General features: G+C 40.1%; 2 protein-coding genes across 2 annotated transcripts; one reads left to right on the top strand and one right to left on the bottom strand.

The window, feature by feature from the left end:
- The first annotated feature begins 487 nt into the window (after positions 1-487).
- Positions 488-13,594, top strand: LOC134790161 (conserved oligomeric Golgi complex subunit 3). The gene is made up of 13 exons (XM_063760971.1): positions 488-674; positions 766-957; positions 1,199-1,325; positions 1,955-2,103; positions 3,020-3,169; positions 4,182-4,291; positions 4,684-4,902; positions 5,268-5,407; positions 8,752-8,912; positions 10,339-10,547; positions 11,025-11,463; positions 12,603-12,785; positions 13,139-13,594. Exons 1-13 carry the CDS (start codon positions 525-527, stop codon positions 13,394-13,396), a joined length of 2,487 nt encoding a protein of 828 aa, XP_063617041.1. The 5' UTR covers positions 488-524; the 3' UTR covers positions 13,397-13,594.
- On the bottom strand, positions 13,525-15,275 carry LOC134790176 (mitochondrial-processing peptidase subunit beta). The gene has a single exon (XM_063760996.1). The coding sequence runs from the start codon at positions 15,113-15,115 to the stop codon at positions 13,712-13,714; it is 1,404 nt and encodes a 467-aa protein (XP_063617066.1). The 5' UTR covers positions 15,116-15,275; the 3' UTR covers positions 13,525-13,711.
- Positions 15,276-15,702: the final 427 nt, after the last annotated feature.

Raw genomic sequence — 15,702 nt, forward strand, 5'->3', positions numbered from 1 at the left:
TTATTTACGCAAACACTGTGCCCTCTCTTGGACTAGAAAACATACAATTGGTTTACTTATGAACATACCTCAGCGATATGTCGTGTCATATCACTAATAGATGGCAGTAAAATCAAAATATATCACGTTAATGTTTAGCACGTTCCAGTAATGCTACTTTTAATAGAAGCAAAAAGAATAGATAGTATGTCTTTGATAGAAGCATAGAAGCAAGTAACAATAGCAGTGAAAAGTAATAGAATCAAAAAATTACATCCATCAGAGCTCTTAATTTAAATCATAGTCTGAACGCCATCTATTATGAATATAAGAAACCGTTGTTCAGTTTCAATACTTATGCTACTCGCCGCTAGGTGGCACTGTAGCTAAAATTAATAGCGATGCGTTCAGAATCTTTTCAAGTGTAAAAATAATGATACCAAAAAATTACGTGATGTCAAAACTGTCAAATTGACTACAACGTCTACAACGTCAACAATCAATTACCTATGTCGTAAAAGTGCTGTACTTGTTGGCTAGAAATCATGGATAATATGAGTTTAAAAGAAATACAGAGTAGATTGTTACTATGGGAATCTCCTACAAATCCTCTAGCACCGCTTACATCTTCCCAAAGGGAAGCAATATTAGATTTAGAAGCTCTTTTGCTAGGCGAACCGACGGAGGCTGAAGATGTTTGTATTTAGTTATGTTTTGTCTTATTTACATTTTATTTAAAGTGTAAAACAAATTAACGTATTCTATTTTGAACGGTTATTATTTTAGGATAATGTGCAAACTAGTGCAGCGGAAGATGTGGATAAAAACGCCGTGCCCCCGGTGGACACGACTTACGATTTTCTGGAGTGGTATGAGAGGCTCTCTGAGAGTAACGTGGAGGAAGCAGACGCACCTTATAAAGCTTATTACAAACAGTTAGAGGATAGACGAAATGAGTGTGTTGCTTTAACTAATCAGGTATGTAAATAGCACTAAGGTTTAACTTGGATAAACTTATAAAAAATCAGTTTTTAATAGTTATAAGTTAATTTGGTTTGTCATTATGAAAATACCATGCAAACACATAACACACACAAGGGTATGCAAGGCATGGAAAATGTCTAAATAGTTTTTTTTTAGGTCCCAATAACTATAGATAGAATTTCTAAAAATTCAAAGTAATTGTTTGAATATTACATACCATTCTGTTATTTTCTAGATTGGTGCCACAATGTCGGACTTGGAGAAGCTGTCAGGGGAGTACAACTTGGTCTCGGACAAGACAAACGCATTACACACCATGAGCGAGCAGTTGCTGGCAGACCAGAATAAACTATCTAGCATTGGTAACATTTGTTTTCTGTTACAATATTTCAGCTACAAAATGATTTTTCTTTGTAAAAAACATCCTAAATATCTTAAAGCCCTTGGAAGAGATCTTCCTCTTCCAATAAATACATTGTGGGCCACTCTCAAGAACAGTGGTGGGCAAACATTCTACATGTGGGGCCAGAAAGCTTATTAATTTCAGAGGTGGGCCAGAATTGCAGCAAAAATGCATTTTTATTATTTCATGGGCCATATAAGGAGATTAAAGTATAGAACATAACCCAGCTGGATAACCTTGGACAGTACAAGGAGATTTTCCAGATTTCTTCCTGTTCTTTAAATACTAATGTTTTGTATTGTTTTTGTATGTCTGTTTGTATTTTTTAAAATATTCATATTACAAAAGAACCTAACTTAAGAAGGAAAATGATAAAAGAAATAAGTACTTATTACAGGACAATTTTACACAAATCAACCTAGTCCACATTAAGCTCAATAATGCTTATTGTGGGTACTAGATGACATTATATACTAAACTAAACTAAAGATCCTTACCAGGCTTTGAACTCAGGACGTCCTTCATAGGCAGGGTCACTATGAACTGTTAATTATAAGTATGAAGATAATTCAAGTTACATATTTCCAGGTGATGACATCCGGCACAGGCTGCACTACTTCAACCAGGTGGAGCACCTGTCGCAGCGGCTGAGCAGCACCACCATGTCCGTCAACAGCGAAGCTTTCTTCAACCTGCTGGCCAAGATTGATGAGTGCTTAGAGTACATGAGGACTAATGTAATTTCTTGCATGTTTTATAATATTAATTTGTATTAAGGAGAATTTATTTTGATAGCTTGGCGCTGTGAGCTCGGTTGTAACTAATCTGGTTGCTCCCATTGACATATATATAAGGACGGGCCTTACGGGCACTAATGGTGCTAGTTCAGCAGTGTCACTCACGAATTCGAGCCAATCATGCAGTCTAACGCAACTAGTTGCGACCAATCGCGCGCGTGATGCGAACTCATCAAAGACTGCACGATTGGCTCGAATTCGTGTGCGTGACGCCGCTGTACTGGCCCCATTCTTATTGCCCGTAAGGCCCGTCCTTGTCAATGGTTGCTGCTGTGATTTTGCATAACAATATGGTTATTTACGACCAGTCTGGCCGAGTGGGTAGTGACCCTGCCTGTGAAGCCGATGGTCCTGGGTTCGAATCCTGGTAAGGGCATTTATTTGTGTGATGACACAGATATTTGTTCCTGAGTCATGGTTAATATAATAATTTAGCATTAGCAGTCACCTAAAAGTTAGCTAACTAATACCAGAAAGTCTAATACTTAATCACTATGGCCGCTTTTCCACTAATTTGTAATGACAGATAGTCTTACGTCGTGGCCTGTACCATTGCCCACACTTAACTGACAGTTCATAAACCTTATTACATAAGGCATAAGGTCCACCAATGGACAGATAAGATGTTGCTGTTTGTACTATAACGGTGATTATGCTGTTGTGGCTTGTATATTTTAACATTTTAAACAGAGGTGTTCACCGTGTTCACATATCTATAGGACGATACGACCACTGTTGTTACGACATAGTGTGGACGCGGCCTAAATCAAGTTGACTTTAATTATTTTCCAATAACTTACTCAATAAATCCATATTTCAAACGGTCTAACTAAACATCTGTATTTGTCAATTTCAGAACACTTTCAAAGAGTCTCACACGTACCTAGTGAAGTACCGGCACCTACAGAGCCGCGCGATCTCCTTGATACGTTCCTACGTCACCCACGTGCTCGACCACGCTACAGAGCAAGTGCTGTCACCTAAGGATGAAGACGCCAGCGAACAGGTACAGAATAAACAAGCTTTTGCCACAGTACTCAGTTCCGTTTCATTACGGAGCACATTCGGTCTCACACGTGCCTAGTGAAGTACCGGCTCCTACAGAGCCGCGCGATCTCCTTGATACGTTCCTACGTGACCCACGTGCTCGACCACGCTACAGAGCAAGTGCTGTCACCTAAGGATGAAGACGCCAGCGAACAGGTACAGAATAAACAAGCTTTTGCCACAGTACTCAGTTCCGTTCCATTACGGAACACATTCGGTCTCACACGTGCCTAGCGAAGTACCGGCTCCTACAGAGCCGCGCGATCTCCTTGATACGTTCCTACGTCACCCACGTGCTCGACCACGCTACAGAGCAAGTGCTGTCACCTAAGGACGAAGACGCCAGCGAACAGGTACAGAATAAACAAGCTTTTGCCACAGTACTCAGTTCCGTTTCATTACGGAGCACATTCGGTCTCACACGTGCCTAGTGAAGTACCGGTTCCTACAGAGCCGCGCGATCTCCTTGATACGTTCCTACGTCACCCACGTGCTCGACCACGCTACAGAGCAAGTGCTGTCACCTAAGGATGAAGACGCCAGCGAACAAATATAAATATGAAGCTTATGCAAATATGCATATAAGGAACTCTGAATAAATATCCTGAGATGAACTCACCTGAAAAAGCGCCGATCACCGCTGTCCGATGCTCGGTGATTCAGTAACTACGAAGGGTATCAGATAATGTTAATATCGTAAGTATTAATTGTTTTAGTAGGTAACTGTTTTTCAACACTACTTAGGTAAATAGCGTTCTTGTGAAAAATTGCATCGATGTAACCCGCAATGGTATATTCAAGCAAATATTTCTACTACGATTCCGTGGCGTGGCCATTAAATCGCCGATGCCTGCCGATGATTTTTTTGCGCGGCGGCGGCGTTGCCAACGTGGGATCGGCGAGGTATATATTTTGATATTTACTATCCTATTTGTCGTAAATTATTACTATATCTTTGTTTTTATTCTTAGGAGAACATGGACACGGCGTATGCGGTGTACTTCGGCAAGTTCCAGGCCACCGTGCCCAAGTTGAAGATGGTTATCGAGGAGATTGAGGCGCGAGCAGAGAAGAGTCCCGAGTAAGTTATCACTGAATAATAAGTAGTTTGCAATATTTATCAGTGACGGTATTTGTGCAAAATTGATGTGATCGGAGCGTTAGCATAGCAATTGTTACATATAATTTTATACCTAAAGTATATACTATATACAGAATGTAGATTATACTGAAAATTTTGAAATGTTAAATTTAAATTTTATATATTTTACTTCTGTAGACTCATGGGTAAAAGCCTCCTTCAACCGTTTCACTTTGACTTTGCCATTTTTTGCGTGCAGTAGCAACAATTTAATCCTGCTATCTGGCTAGTGGACGTCCTCTTTTTCTAGATCCTTACCATTTGGTCGTTTTTACTGCCCAAAAAAATTCGTATAGGTATACGTGTGTGTACATTTCAAATTTGTGTTTTAGGTACGCCTCACTGCTGTCGGACATCCAGCACGAGTACGCGGCGCGGCGCGCGCGCGTGGCCGGCGCGCCCACGGCCGCCGCGCTGCGCGCCGCCGCCGCCCGGCACCCGCGCGACCACTGCACGCTGTTGCGGTCGGCGTGTTCGTTGCTAGCTCACGCCAGTAGTGATGAATGCGCGCTGTATTCGCGACTTTTCAGTAAAACCTGTCCCGCTATACAGTAAGTAAAAAAATCACGAACGTTCGGGAAAACCGACATCTTTTCTATTTTAGGTACGCCTCATTAGTCTCGGACATCCAGCACGAGTAACACCTTACGCCATACCCGCGGGGCCGGCGCGCCAACCGCCGCCGCCACCGAGTACCCGCAGTCTACCATTTTTTTTATGAGCAGGTGTCTAATGTCAATGAGGTCTCATGAATATTCGGTCGTAAGCCAAAATATTATGTTCATAGGTATCATATCACATCTCCAAAATGGCAAAATGTTTTATTATTACATTTATTACCAAAGGAGAAATTGCTTTGACATCTATCATCTCTGTTTTTCCGTACCGGTTTTAACAGTTTTTTGTATATTTGCAGAGAATATCTGCAGTCTTTGTGCAACGGGCTGTACGAGACGCTGCGACCACATATCATACACATCAACCACTTGGAAACCCTTGCCGAGCTTTGCGTCATCCTACGAGTGGAGGTTTTAGAGGAGCAAGTCGCTAATGATCGTAAGTATTATTTATTTATTCATAATATGGATACCACGGCCTGTACGAGCTCGATTAGGCCTCGCGAGGAAATTGCCTCGGACGAGGCACGTCTCGACTAGACATGTGCGCCGAGGGCAAAATCATCGACGGCGGCGTCCGATGATTTTTTGACCGGCGGCGGCGGCGTGCTCGGCGTGAAATCGGCATGGCATAATTTTTGTAGCAGCACATTATGTGGATTTTTCATTTTATTTTGTAATAATTTGTAAGCAGTTCATTTCTATAGTGATCTGTAGATACTATTCTTTACGATTAAATACACTCGTTTTTTAATATAAAAGGGTGAATTAGAGTTTTCGCGTTTTATATTACATCTGTCATGACCAGGGACAGGAACCGGTTACCTTAACCGGGGTTTTTCATAGGGTTATTTTAGAGGTGTTTATAAAAACCCCTACCATAACGGTAACCGCTTAATAAGGTAACACTTTGATTCGGTAACCGTATCAGATCGAGTTAACCTCTGTTACCGGTAACCGAAATAAAAACCCAGTCTATTCAGTTACCTCATTATGAGGTTTTTGACCAGTTCAAACGATTGTAATCTTTACGCACACTTAAATTCAACTTATTATTGAATAACCGAGGTTGGCATGGGCGGTCTATGAAGCCTCCAGCACAAACAAGATTTTTTGCCTTTCCTTTGTTTATCTTTATACCTACCTGTGTGGTGTGTTCTTATTATAAATATTATTATATTATAACTAAAATAATTAAAATAAATAAATTAAATAAATTAAACAAATTAAACAAATTAAACAAATTAAACAAATTAAACAATAACTTTAAACTTAAAATTAAATAAATTAAATAAATTATATAAATTAAATAAATTAAATAAATTAAATAAATTAAATAAATTAAATAAATTATAAATTAAATAAATTAAATAAATTAAATAAATTAAATAAATTAAATAAATCAAATAAATCAAATAAATCAAATAAATTAAATAAATTAAATAAATTAATTATATAAATTATATAAATTAAATAAATTAAATAAATTAAATAAATTAAATAAATTAAATAAATTAAATAAATTAAATAAATTAAATAAATTAAATAAATTAAATAAATTAAATAAATTAAATAAATTAAATAAATTAAATAAATTAAATAAATTAAATAAATTAAATAAATTCAAAAACATCTATAAATTCAATAAATTCAATAAATTAAATAAATTCAATAAATTCAATAAATTCAATAAATTCAATAAATTCAATAAATTCAATAAATTCAATAAATTCAATAAATTCAATAAATTAAATAAACAAAATAAATAAATTAAATTAAATCAATTTAATAAATAAAGTCAATAAAATCAACAAAATATAAATAAAGTAAATAAAATAAACAATTTTTTTAGTATTTTTTTTAGTTCTGACGGCACATCACTAAAACTACTTTAATGTAGCAAACCAGTAAGCAACCGATAATAAAGGTTACCATAACGCCGCGGCCGCTGCTGGAAGCCATCGCGAGCACGGACTTCTGGCCGAAGGGTGTGATATTTCGGCGGTTCCGTGGGAATCTGCCGAATCCTACACCAGAGCAAGTGACGCCGCAACAGAAAACTGCGTCACGAAAATGATTTTTTAGTATTTAAGTTTTTTATTATTGTATATATATGTTAGTTTGTAAGGTATGTATCTATGGGCCTTAGTAGCCTGAAGATAAATGCTTTGATTGATTGATTGATTGATTGATAACTGAATGAAAACCTGTTAAAAACCCTTAACAAAAACCCTATCGCGATGGGGTTTTGAGATTAACTCGGTTAAAGGTTAGGGTTACCGTTTCAATAAGGTTACCATTACAATCAGGTAACAGTATGATAGGGTTACCGAATGATAAGGTAACCGAATCGATTGGGTTACCGAATTGATAGGATTAAGCGTAAAGAGGGGTTTTCCGGTCCTTGGTCATGACACTTTTTACAAGCTTTTATTAAACAGTGTCTTTTGAAGGAAATTATAAGGTATTTCTCATACACATCGTTTTTTCTATAAGTTTGATAAGCGAATTAATACATTAATAAATTATTTTTCGTTCAATATAAAACTTTTTTTATTTGCACTTTGAGGTAGTTTCATGGAATTTCTGCTTTTGTATATTTGCCATTTTTACAGAGATTTGTCTTCCATAGAAAAACCTCTGTCATAGGTTAGATTGGAGAGACTTCCTAACTACCCAAGATAATTCCAGTTTATTGGAATAGCTTATTCGTTAGATGATGTTCTTAAAAGCATAAAAAAAGTTATGAACTGGAACTTCATTTGTGGCATTGTAGAAAACGGCCAACAAATATTATCAAATTGTACTGTTCAAAAAGTTACAAAGTACATTGCAATAAAAATGAGAAAACTCAAACAATCTCATATTTATCGATATAATTTTATTTTATATTTTTATTTTATAGTATATTAACTAAATTACAAAAAAAAAACTACTTCATAATTAGCAAAAAAAGTTAAGTCGTAAGTTAAAAAAATGATATTGACTTTTCCCAGCCCCTGTTGCCTCACCTATGATTTGTTACGAAATAAAGAACTACTTTACATTTGTCTGAACTGAAGTTCATTAGAAATGTATGTAATAAAGATGTCGTCGTTTTGATTTACTTCGTCAGATTCGCTCAACAGAAGTGTCTCGTGTCGATGGCACTTGCAGGGGCACTTGCGTGTCTTCAAACCTACATACTGTGAGCGACTACCCAAAGATTTGATACGAGCCCTCTGACGGAAGATTTAAGAGTCGTGTGAGATAATACATTGTAGGTATTTCATAAAAGAGTTTCATGGAATATTAAGGTTTACTTTATTTTCTTTGTTACTTGCTTAATGACGACCCTTGGTGAGATGCTTACTACAGTAAAACAAAATGCGTTCTATAAAAAAGCTGTGCGATAACATATCAAATAATAAACTGTGATCCAGAAACAGGCCTTGTTTAAATTAACGCTAAATCGTTATCACAGCTAATACGCAACGACAAAAGTGATGCTAATTTGTTTCACTGGCAAATAATAAGCGAAAAAGCATAAGGATCTTTAAATTATACGTCTGACACTATCTACTCACTATGCAACATGCAATAAGACACGATAGGTATCAAAATTTTCCACGCCGATTATACGCCGGTCAAATTTATCGGCGTCGGCGGCGTGGAAAAATCGTCGGCGGCGGCGGCGCGGCGCACATGCCTATCACCGACCGAGCGCCTATTGGCGAGTGGTATTTTACGATTCGAATTCGATCGCTCAGTTCAGCATTTTTAAATGTTAGGTATCTTTTTCAGCGGAGACGTTAGCAGCGCTGGGAGCGTGCGCTTGCGCGCTGCTGCAGGACGCGCAGGAGCGGCTCGTGTTCCGCGCGCACGTGCACCTGCGCGCCGACGTGCTGCTGTACCGCCCCGCGCCGCCCGACCTGCAGTACCCGGGCAAGCTGCTCATGATGGAGGTGCGTCTATAACGGAACAATATCTCGGAGACGTTGGCAGCGCTGGGAGCGTGCGCGTGCGCGCTGCTGCAGGACGCGTTGGAGCGGCTCGTGTTCCGCGCGCACGTGCACCTGCGCGCCGACGTGCTGCTGTACCGCTCCGCGTCGCCCGACCTGCAGTACCCGGGCAAGCTGCTCATGATGGAGGTACGTCTATACGGAAACATCTATAATATCTAGATATCCTAAGTACTACGGGACCCACTTTTTACAATTTTTCGCCCCTCGGTGACCACTCCTCGGTAAGATATGAATAATTATGATGGCCCTTCAATGATATTTTTATTTTATTTCAGACACTAAAATTCTTGAGGAAATAAATATGTTATTCGGCAATTTTTGGTTCGATTTTTCCATTGAAAATACGTTTATCAAGGCCACGCCGCGTCGCCGATACGCCGCCGCCGTCGACCATTTTCGACAAACGCGCCGCCGCCGCTTAAATGTCTATCAGCACTCATATCTGTGACTTTTAAACCGTTTTCCCAAAATTTCAACATTATTGTAAGAAACATAGACGAAGGTTTATAATATTATATTATACCTAATGATATTTTACCTCATATTTCACCTACTTGTATATTTATCTACATTTTATCTATCATGTCAATGTCATACTTGAAATAAATTGTCAAAAGTGGAGAAAGAACATTTTTATACGGAATATTAGAAATACATAAGAAGTTTTACCGAAAATTTTAAGTGTATGCAAGTCAAGATTATTGGCAATGGCGAGTGACTGGCAATTTAAAATGAAGAAATATTTCGAAAGTGTTGCAAATAGAACAAAGAAATCGGTTGAAAAATATGAGGTACAGTCATTGAACTATTATTAGAGTCTGTGCGGAAAGAGAAGAGTTGTGGAAGGTATGGGGCCCAATACATTCCACGACTCTTCTCTTTCCGAACAAACTCTACCAACGTATAGAACCGGCGCAGAGAACCAGTATTTTGCGCCATGAGTTGCTGCCGTTTTGGCATCAAACCGGAGCGTGAATCTTGCTACCTAAACGCTAAACGCGTAAGCGCCATGAATTTTACGGCGCTTACGACGTTTTGGTCACGTGGTATAAATTGTGATTGCGACAATTTCATTGTTTGGTATGTCGTCTCTATAGTACATAGTATAGTATTAATAACTCAATGGGTACAGTGCAGTCAAACTCACCAATCAAATGCATCAGTGTAGTCAAATGCCAAACGCGCGGACCGTAACCTAGTACAGTCACCTGCAATAATATGTTACTCTTCTAAGACCGCAAAAATATGTGACACGCTCTTATGGCCCTACAGATAAATTCGTATCAGATATTTTTGCGGCCATAACATGTTATTGCAGGTGACTGTACGTATATACACATAAATTATTGTATTTTTATTATTTTAGCAAATCGCCCTCTCCATCCAACAAGAGCAATCCCTCAAGCGTTCGGACTCCCGCAACTCTATGGTATCGGACATCTCGGCGACGTCCCAAGAGGTCGCCAACATCAACGTGGAGGCCCAGCGGAGGCCGGTGGCCTCCCCGGCCGACCTGCACGGCATGTGGTACCCGGGGGTCAGGAGGACCTTGGCGGCGTTGTCTAGGCTCTATAGGTAAATATTGACAATAGTTAGTCACCCGGTTTTATTTATACACAGCAATTAAAAATTAAAACCATTAATTTCTGCCGACCCGTGGGCGTGGGGTACCTAATTACCTATAGTTTTTGCAAACAGCGGAAAACTTGTAAAAATGTTAGAAATATCTTCGCAGTTTCTAACTTTTTTCAAACTTTCGAAAAAACGGCGTTTCTGTTTTGATACCTAATGGATTATTTCGTTTCCCATATAAAAATGTCACGAATTCAGTTTTTTTTTCCATGTGGACAAATTCGCTAGGTAATTTAGAATGTTTTCGTGGGGATATCAGTTCGGTCGTATTTCATTCTGTAAAAATAATGAAGTTCTATAAATTCAGTGTACTGCATTAATTTTGTGCAACCAATGGTTTACGGATATAATATTTTTATTGTTTTTTTTTCTGACATCAGATAATACCAACTTATTTATTACATAACTATTTTGTTACAGGTGTTTAGAAAAGAAAGTCTTCCAAGGCCTAGCGCAAGAAGCGATCTCCCTCTGCGTGCAAAGCCTTGACAGCGCCTGCAAGCAGATCTGCGCCACACAAACCAACATAGACGGCGAACTCTTCCAAATAAAACACCTCCTCATTCTGAGAGAGCAAATAGCCCCTTTCCAAGTCGATTTCGTAATAAAGGAAACCACTTTAGACTTCAGTAATATGAAGAATGCAGCGTACGGGTTACTACAACGACCTAAACAGATTTTCTCATTAAATAGTAACAATGCTTTGTTAGAGTTTTTATTGGAAGGCACGCCGATGGTGAAGGAGCATTTGCTGGATTCGAGGAAGGAGGTGGATAGGCAGTTGAAGAGTTGCTGTGAGATGTTCATTAGGCATGCTACTGAGATTTTGACCGGGCCTCTGCTTGCTTTTGTCGAAAAGGTTTGTTTTGATTATTACTTTCTATTTTTTAAGAGCCAATCAACGTGCACACACACATCAAACAAGTTTTTATGTTGCTGGATTCGTCAATCTATGCGTCCAAAGTTAAAACGGCCGTTTTTGTTTTGAGTTCATAGATCGACGAATCCAGCATCATAAAAACTAGTTTGATGTATTCAAAAGGTACTTACACACAAAATACGTAGCGGCCCCCTTTTTTAAATACATGTCGTTAAATTTTAATAATCACGATTATTTAGCAGTGGCGCTAGTGTGCACGTTGATGGGCTCTTAAGTTGACACGTACAAACAGCAACATTCCTTACTGTACATTGGCTGACCTTATCACAAAAGGTCCACCGATGTGTCTGTACAGTTAACAGTGTGGGCGGTGGTACAATGAAAACCCCGATAGTGCGAGATAGGAAAAGCAAATGAAAAGGCGTGTAATGCGTGCCTGCATCTAGCTTGTCTAGCCAATAAATTTTTTTGCAAATACTGAAAAGAAAGAAGAGAATAATTGTAATGTATTTCCGAATAGTAAATACGTCAAAGGGCTTGTGCACAAATCACGCGAGGTTCGATAGGGGGTGGGGGGGGTCACGAAAAAATCACGATAGATCACGTTGGGGGAGGGGGGTTTAAGAAAACCTCACGTGTATTTTTCTACAGTGAACGAAACTATGAAAAAAACACCTACTACATGAGTAGATACTTTTTCTCGGTCAAAAAGTAGCCGAAAACTCCTCGCGTGATTTGTGCACAACCCCAAACCATAAAACGCGTCGAATACAGTGTGCATAAATTGTAGAGGGTGAATAGAGCCGCCTAATGTTTATTAAAGCGAATTCTCAATGCCAATTGTGTGTTACCGATTTAGGCCACTAAGGGTGGTATTCCATCTATCCAATTTCTTTGTCCAATGTGTATTGCGTCTCACATTTTGCTTTAATGGGCGAGTGAGACGCACTGACATTGGACAGGTGGAATACCACCCTAAGTGGCAGAACCTTCATTTTGCATGGTTCCTATGTTGACCAAAATACCAAACCAGTAATGTGTAATGTCGCCTTCATTTTTTATTTATGCATACTTTTGAAATGAATAGCCGATTTAAATGTTTTTGGCTCCGTTACCAGGTCCAAGCCTTCACCCCAGCAGACCAGATCAGGACCCAGCCGTGGGCGTCACCTGAAGAAATGGCGGTAGTAGTGAAAGAAGCTCAGAGGCTCATCAAAGCGCATCTGGCTTCCCTGCAGCGGTCCATGCAACTGTATCTGGCTAACAAGGAGACGGAATTTATACTGTTCAGGCCTATTAGGGTAAGGAATAGTTTTTAGTGACAAATATTAACTTGCTTGCCAAAGACGCCAACTGACGCGCGCATCTACGGCCCGATTATCAACCTTCGTGCATTTCCACAAGCTTTACGATGACGCGCCTTAACAGGCGTGGCGTTCAAAGACCTATACGCTTATCGTGTAGACACAGTATTGTTTTTATATTAAACATTACCTAATGCCATGTTACATATTTTTAAATCCCTTATTCATATGGATAGTACATGAACAGTAGGTTGTCGACCGTTGACTTTCCAAGCGCGCAGGTTTCCTATAACTAAAACCTTCAAATACTTCAAAAAGTATATTAAAAACTGTTCCATTTTTTTTTTCAGAACAATGTTGTCGGCTACTTCGTGCAAATCGAGCAGCTTCTAACGAACGGAGGCTATTCATACGAAGACGCGCTCCTAGTGGCCTGTCCCACTCACGAGCAGATCTCCGTGTTCATATCCTCAGCCAGCCTTATCAGCCACAATGAGCCGGTGTTGCCATATGGGACAAAGAGGAAGATCAGCACAGTGCGCAAGCCCAGTGTTACCAGCGTTCAGGAGAAAGAGCTTAGTGAGGCCACAGAAACTATGAATGTGTGATGATTTGAGGAGATTTGGGCTTGAAATGATTGTATTTAGTTAAAATTAAATATATTGCAATATGTAATTTTAAATATTGGCTTCAAATTTTATTTATATGACATAATTTATAAATGAAAACATGTGTATTGGAAAACAGAATTGTTTATTTACATCTCATTTACTTATTCTCCTATAATAAATACACATTCTACCAAAGACATTGTGTTTTAATACAATAAAACAACAGACATTTGGGACCAGTAGATTTAATGTGTTGATGACTGATTTAAATAAAGATTCTAAAAGATTATCTATGACAATAATTACATTAATTTACGCCCTAAGCCAGTACATGCCGGCGCGGAGCCTGGTGTAGTCGGGTAAGCCTTCGGTGGGGCCGACAGCAGCAACTGCGGGGCACTTGTCATAAATGTACTTGTAGCAGACATCTCGGATGTTTGCGGCAGTGACAGCATCAATGCGAGCATCCAACTCATGGATAGGGATTCTGCGGTTGTAGCAGAGCATCTGGCGACCGATGTCTTCACAGACAGGGGTGGTGCCATCGAGCTGTAGGAGCATGTTTGTCTTCAACAAGTTCTTTGCACGCTCAACCTCTCCCTCGGTAACGGAAATGCAGAGCTTCATCCATTCTGACTGAATGTTGTAGACCATGTCCTCAATCTGGAGGGGCTCGGCAACAAAGTAAATGCCCCACAGACCGGTGTCCTTGTAGCAGGTGTTGAAGGACTGGAAGCTGTGGCACAGGCCTTCGGAAGACGCGGCGCGGGCGAGCACTGAGGCGTTGTTGGCGCCACCGCCCTGGGAGCGGTCCCAAGCTCCAATAAGAGTATTGGCAACCATTAGAGGAATGTTATCAGCATCGGTCCATCCGGCACCCTCAACAGCAATAGCGATATGAGCCAGGGGCATGGAGTCATCACGGACTCTGATTTCAGAGCCAGTGTAGCGGCAGGGAGCAATATCAGGGACATCAAGGGCTGTGTTCTTCAGTTTGCCCAAGTGCTTGTTGGCGAGGTCCACAAGCTTCTCATGCTCGACGCCACCGGCGCCAGACAGCACGATGCGCGCTGGCTGGTAGTGCGTCTTGATGTACTGCTGCAAGTCAGCCTTGGAGATCTTCTTAATGTTCTTGGTGGGTCCTAAGATGGTCTGTCCAAGGGGTGTGCCCTGGAAGGCAGTGGCGTGTAAATGGTCGAATACGACCTCTTGCAGGTTGCTTTCGACGTCCTGCATCTCTCGGAGGATCACGCCTCGTTCGCGTTCGATTTCGGGTTCAGCGAGCGACGAATTCTGAATAATGTCGGCAAGGATCTCGACGGCCGCGGGCACGTCATTCGCGAGGCATTTAGCGTAAAACACGGTCTGTTCCCGAGACGTGTACGCATTTAAATGCGCTCCCATGTTCTCGACGAGCAACTCGAGGTCGGTCTGCGATCTTTTGCTGGTGCCTTTGAAAGCCATGTGTTCTAGGAAATGTGCGACTCCGTTGTTTTTAGAGTTCTCGTACCTGGAACCGGCATCAATCCACAGGCCAACGGTCGCCGTGGCAGCTCCAGAGTCCTCGGAGGCGACTCGCAGTCCATTGTCGAGTACTGTAAGTTTGGTCGGTGGAACGTTGACTAGTGCCTGCTTGTAACCGACGGCGGTAGCTAAGGACCTGACCTGCACGCCCTGGGAGGACAGCAGTCGCAACGTAGTCGCTACTTTAAGCATTTTTATGTGAATCCTTGCCTGTTACGATAAAGTTCTTATGCTCGCTGATTTACGTAATAAATGAGCAAGGAATGAAAATGGTTTGCAATACGTCAAAGTCAATGAGATTTAATTTTTTCAAGATGGCCGACAACTTTAAATGCTTACTTTTTTGCCAAAACGTGATGGTTTCGTCTGTTTAAGACATATTTATTACTGTTGAAAACTTTACATGCTATGTAAGAATGTGACTCAAACATTTTAGTCCCTGTAACCACAGATAAACCAATTAAGGTAACATTTCTAGTGTGTCACCTTCGTTAAAAAAACTTTTGTCACTTTATTTCAGAGCAAAGAGTATAATAATAAAAAGAGAGCCAACTCGCGAGTAAATGTCAAAAAACGTCGACACTAACGCTCCTAGCGGATTTTTGTTACAAGCATTTACGTATGTGTGTGTGGCACACATGCATACTAATAAAAACTATGGCGCCTTTTTCCTTAATTTTCCTTGACCGTTTACAGTGAACTACAATGAGGGTTCCATTCTTTTACCTACTTGCAAAGCAATCACGTGAAAAATGAATACACCTCATTGTAAAGTGCAC

The sequence above is a fragment of the Cydia splendana genome, chromosome 4, assembly GCF_910591565.1.
Source record: "Cydia splendana chromosome 4, ilCydSple1.2, whole genome shotgun sequence".
Lineage (NCBI taxonomy): Eukaryota > Metazoa > Arthropoda > Insecta > Lepidoptera > Tortricidae > Cydia > Cydia splendana.

What these genes read in the sequence shown, in the direction of transcription:
- LOC134790161 (XM_063760971.1), top strand. Translation starts at nt 525, where the DNA reads ATGGATAATATGAGTTTAAAAGAAATACAGAGTAGATTGTTACTATGG. An exon ending in GAATAAACTATCTAGCATTG is followed by an intron (nt 1,326 to 1,954) that starts GTAACATTTGTT and finishes ACATATTTCCAG; the next exon opens with GTGATGACATCCGGCACAGG. An exon ending in TGCTTGCTTTTGTCGAAAAG is followed by an intron (nt 11,464 to 12,602) that starts GTTTGTTTTGAT and finishes CTCCGTTACCAG; the next exon opens with GTCCAAGCCTTCACCCCAGC.
- LOC134790176 (XM_063760996.1), bottom strand. Translation starts at nt 15,115, where the DNA reads ATGCTTAAAGTAGCGACTACGTTGCGACTGCTGTCCTCCCAGGGCGTG.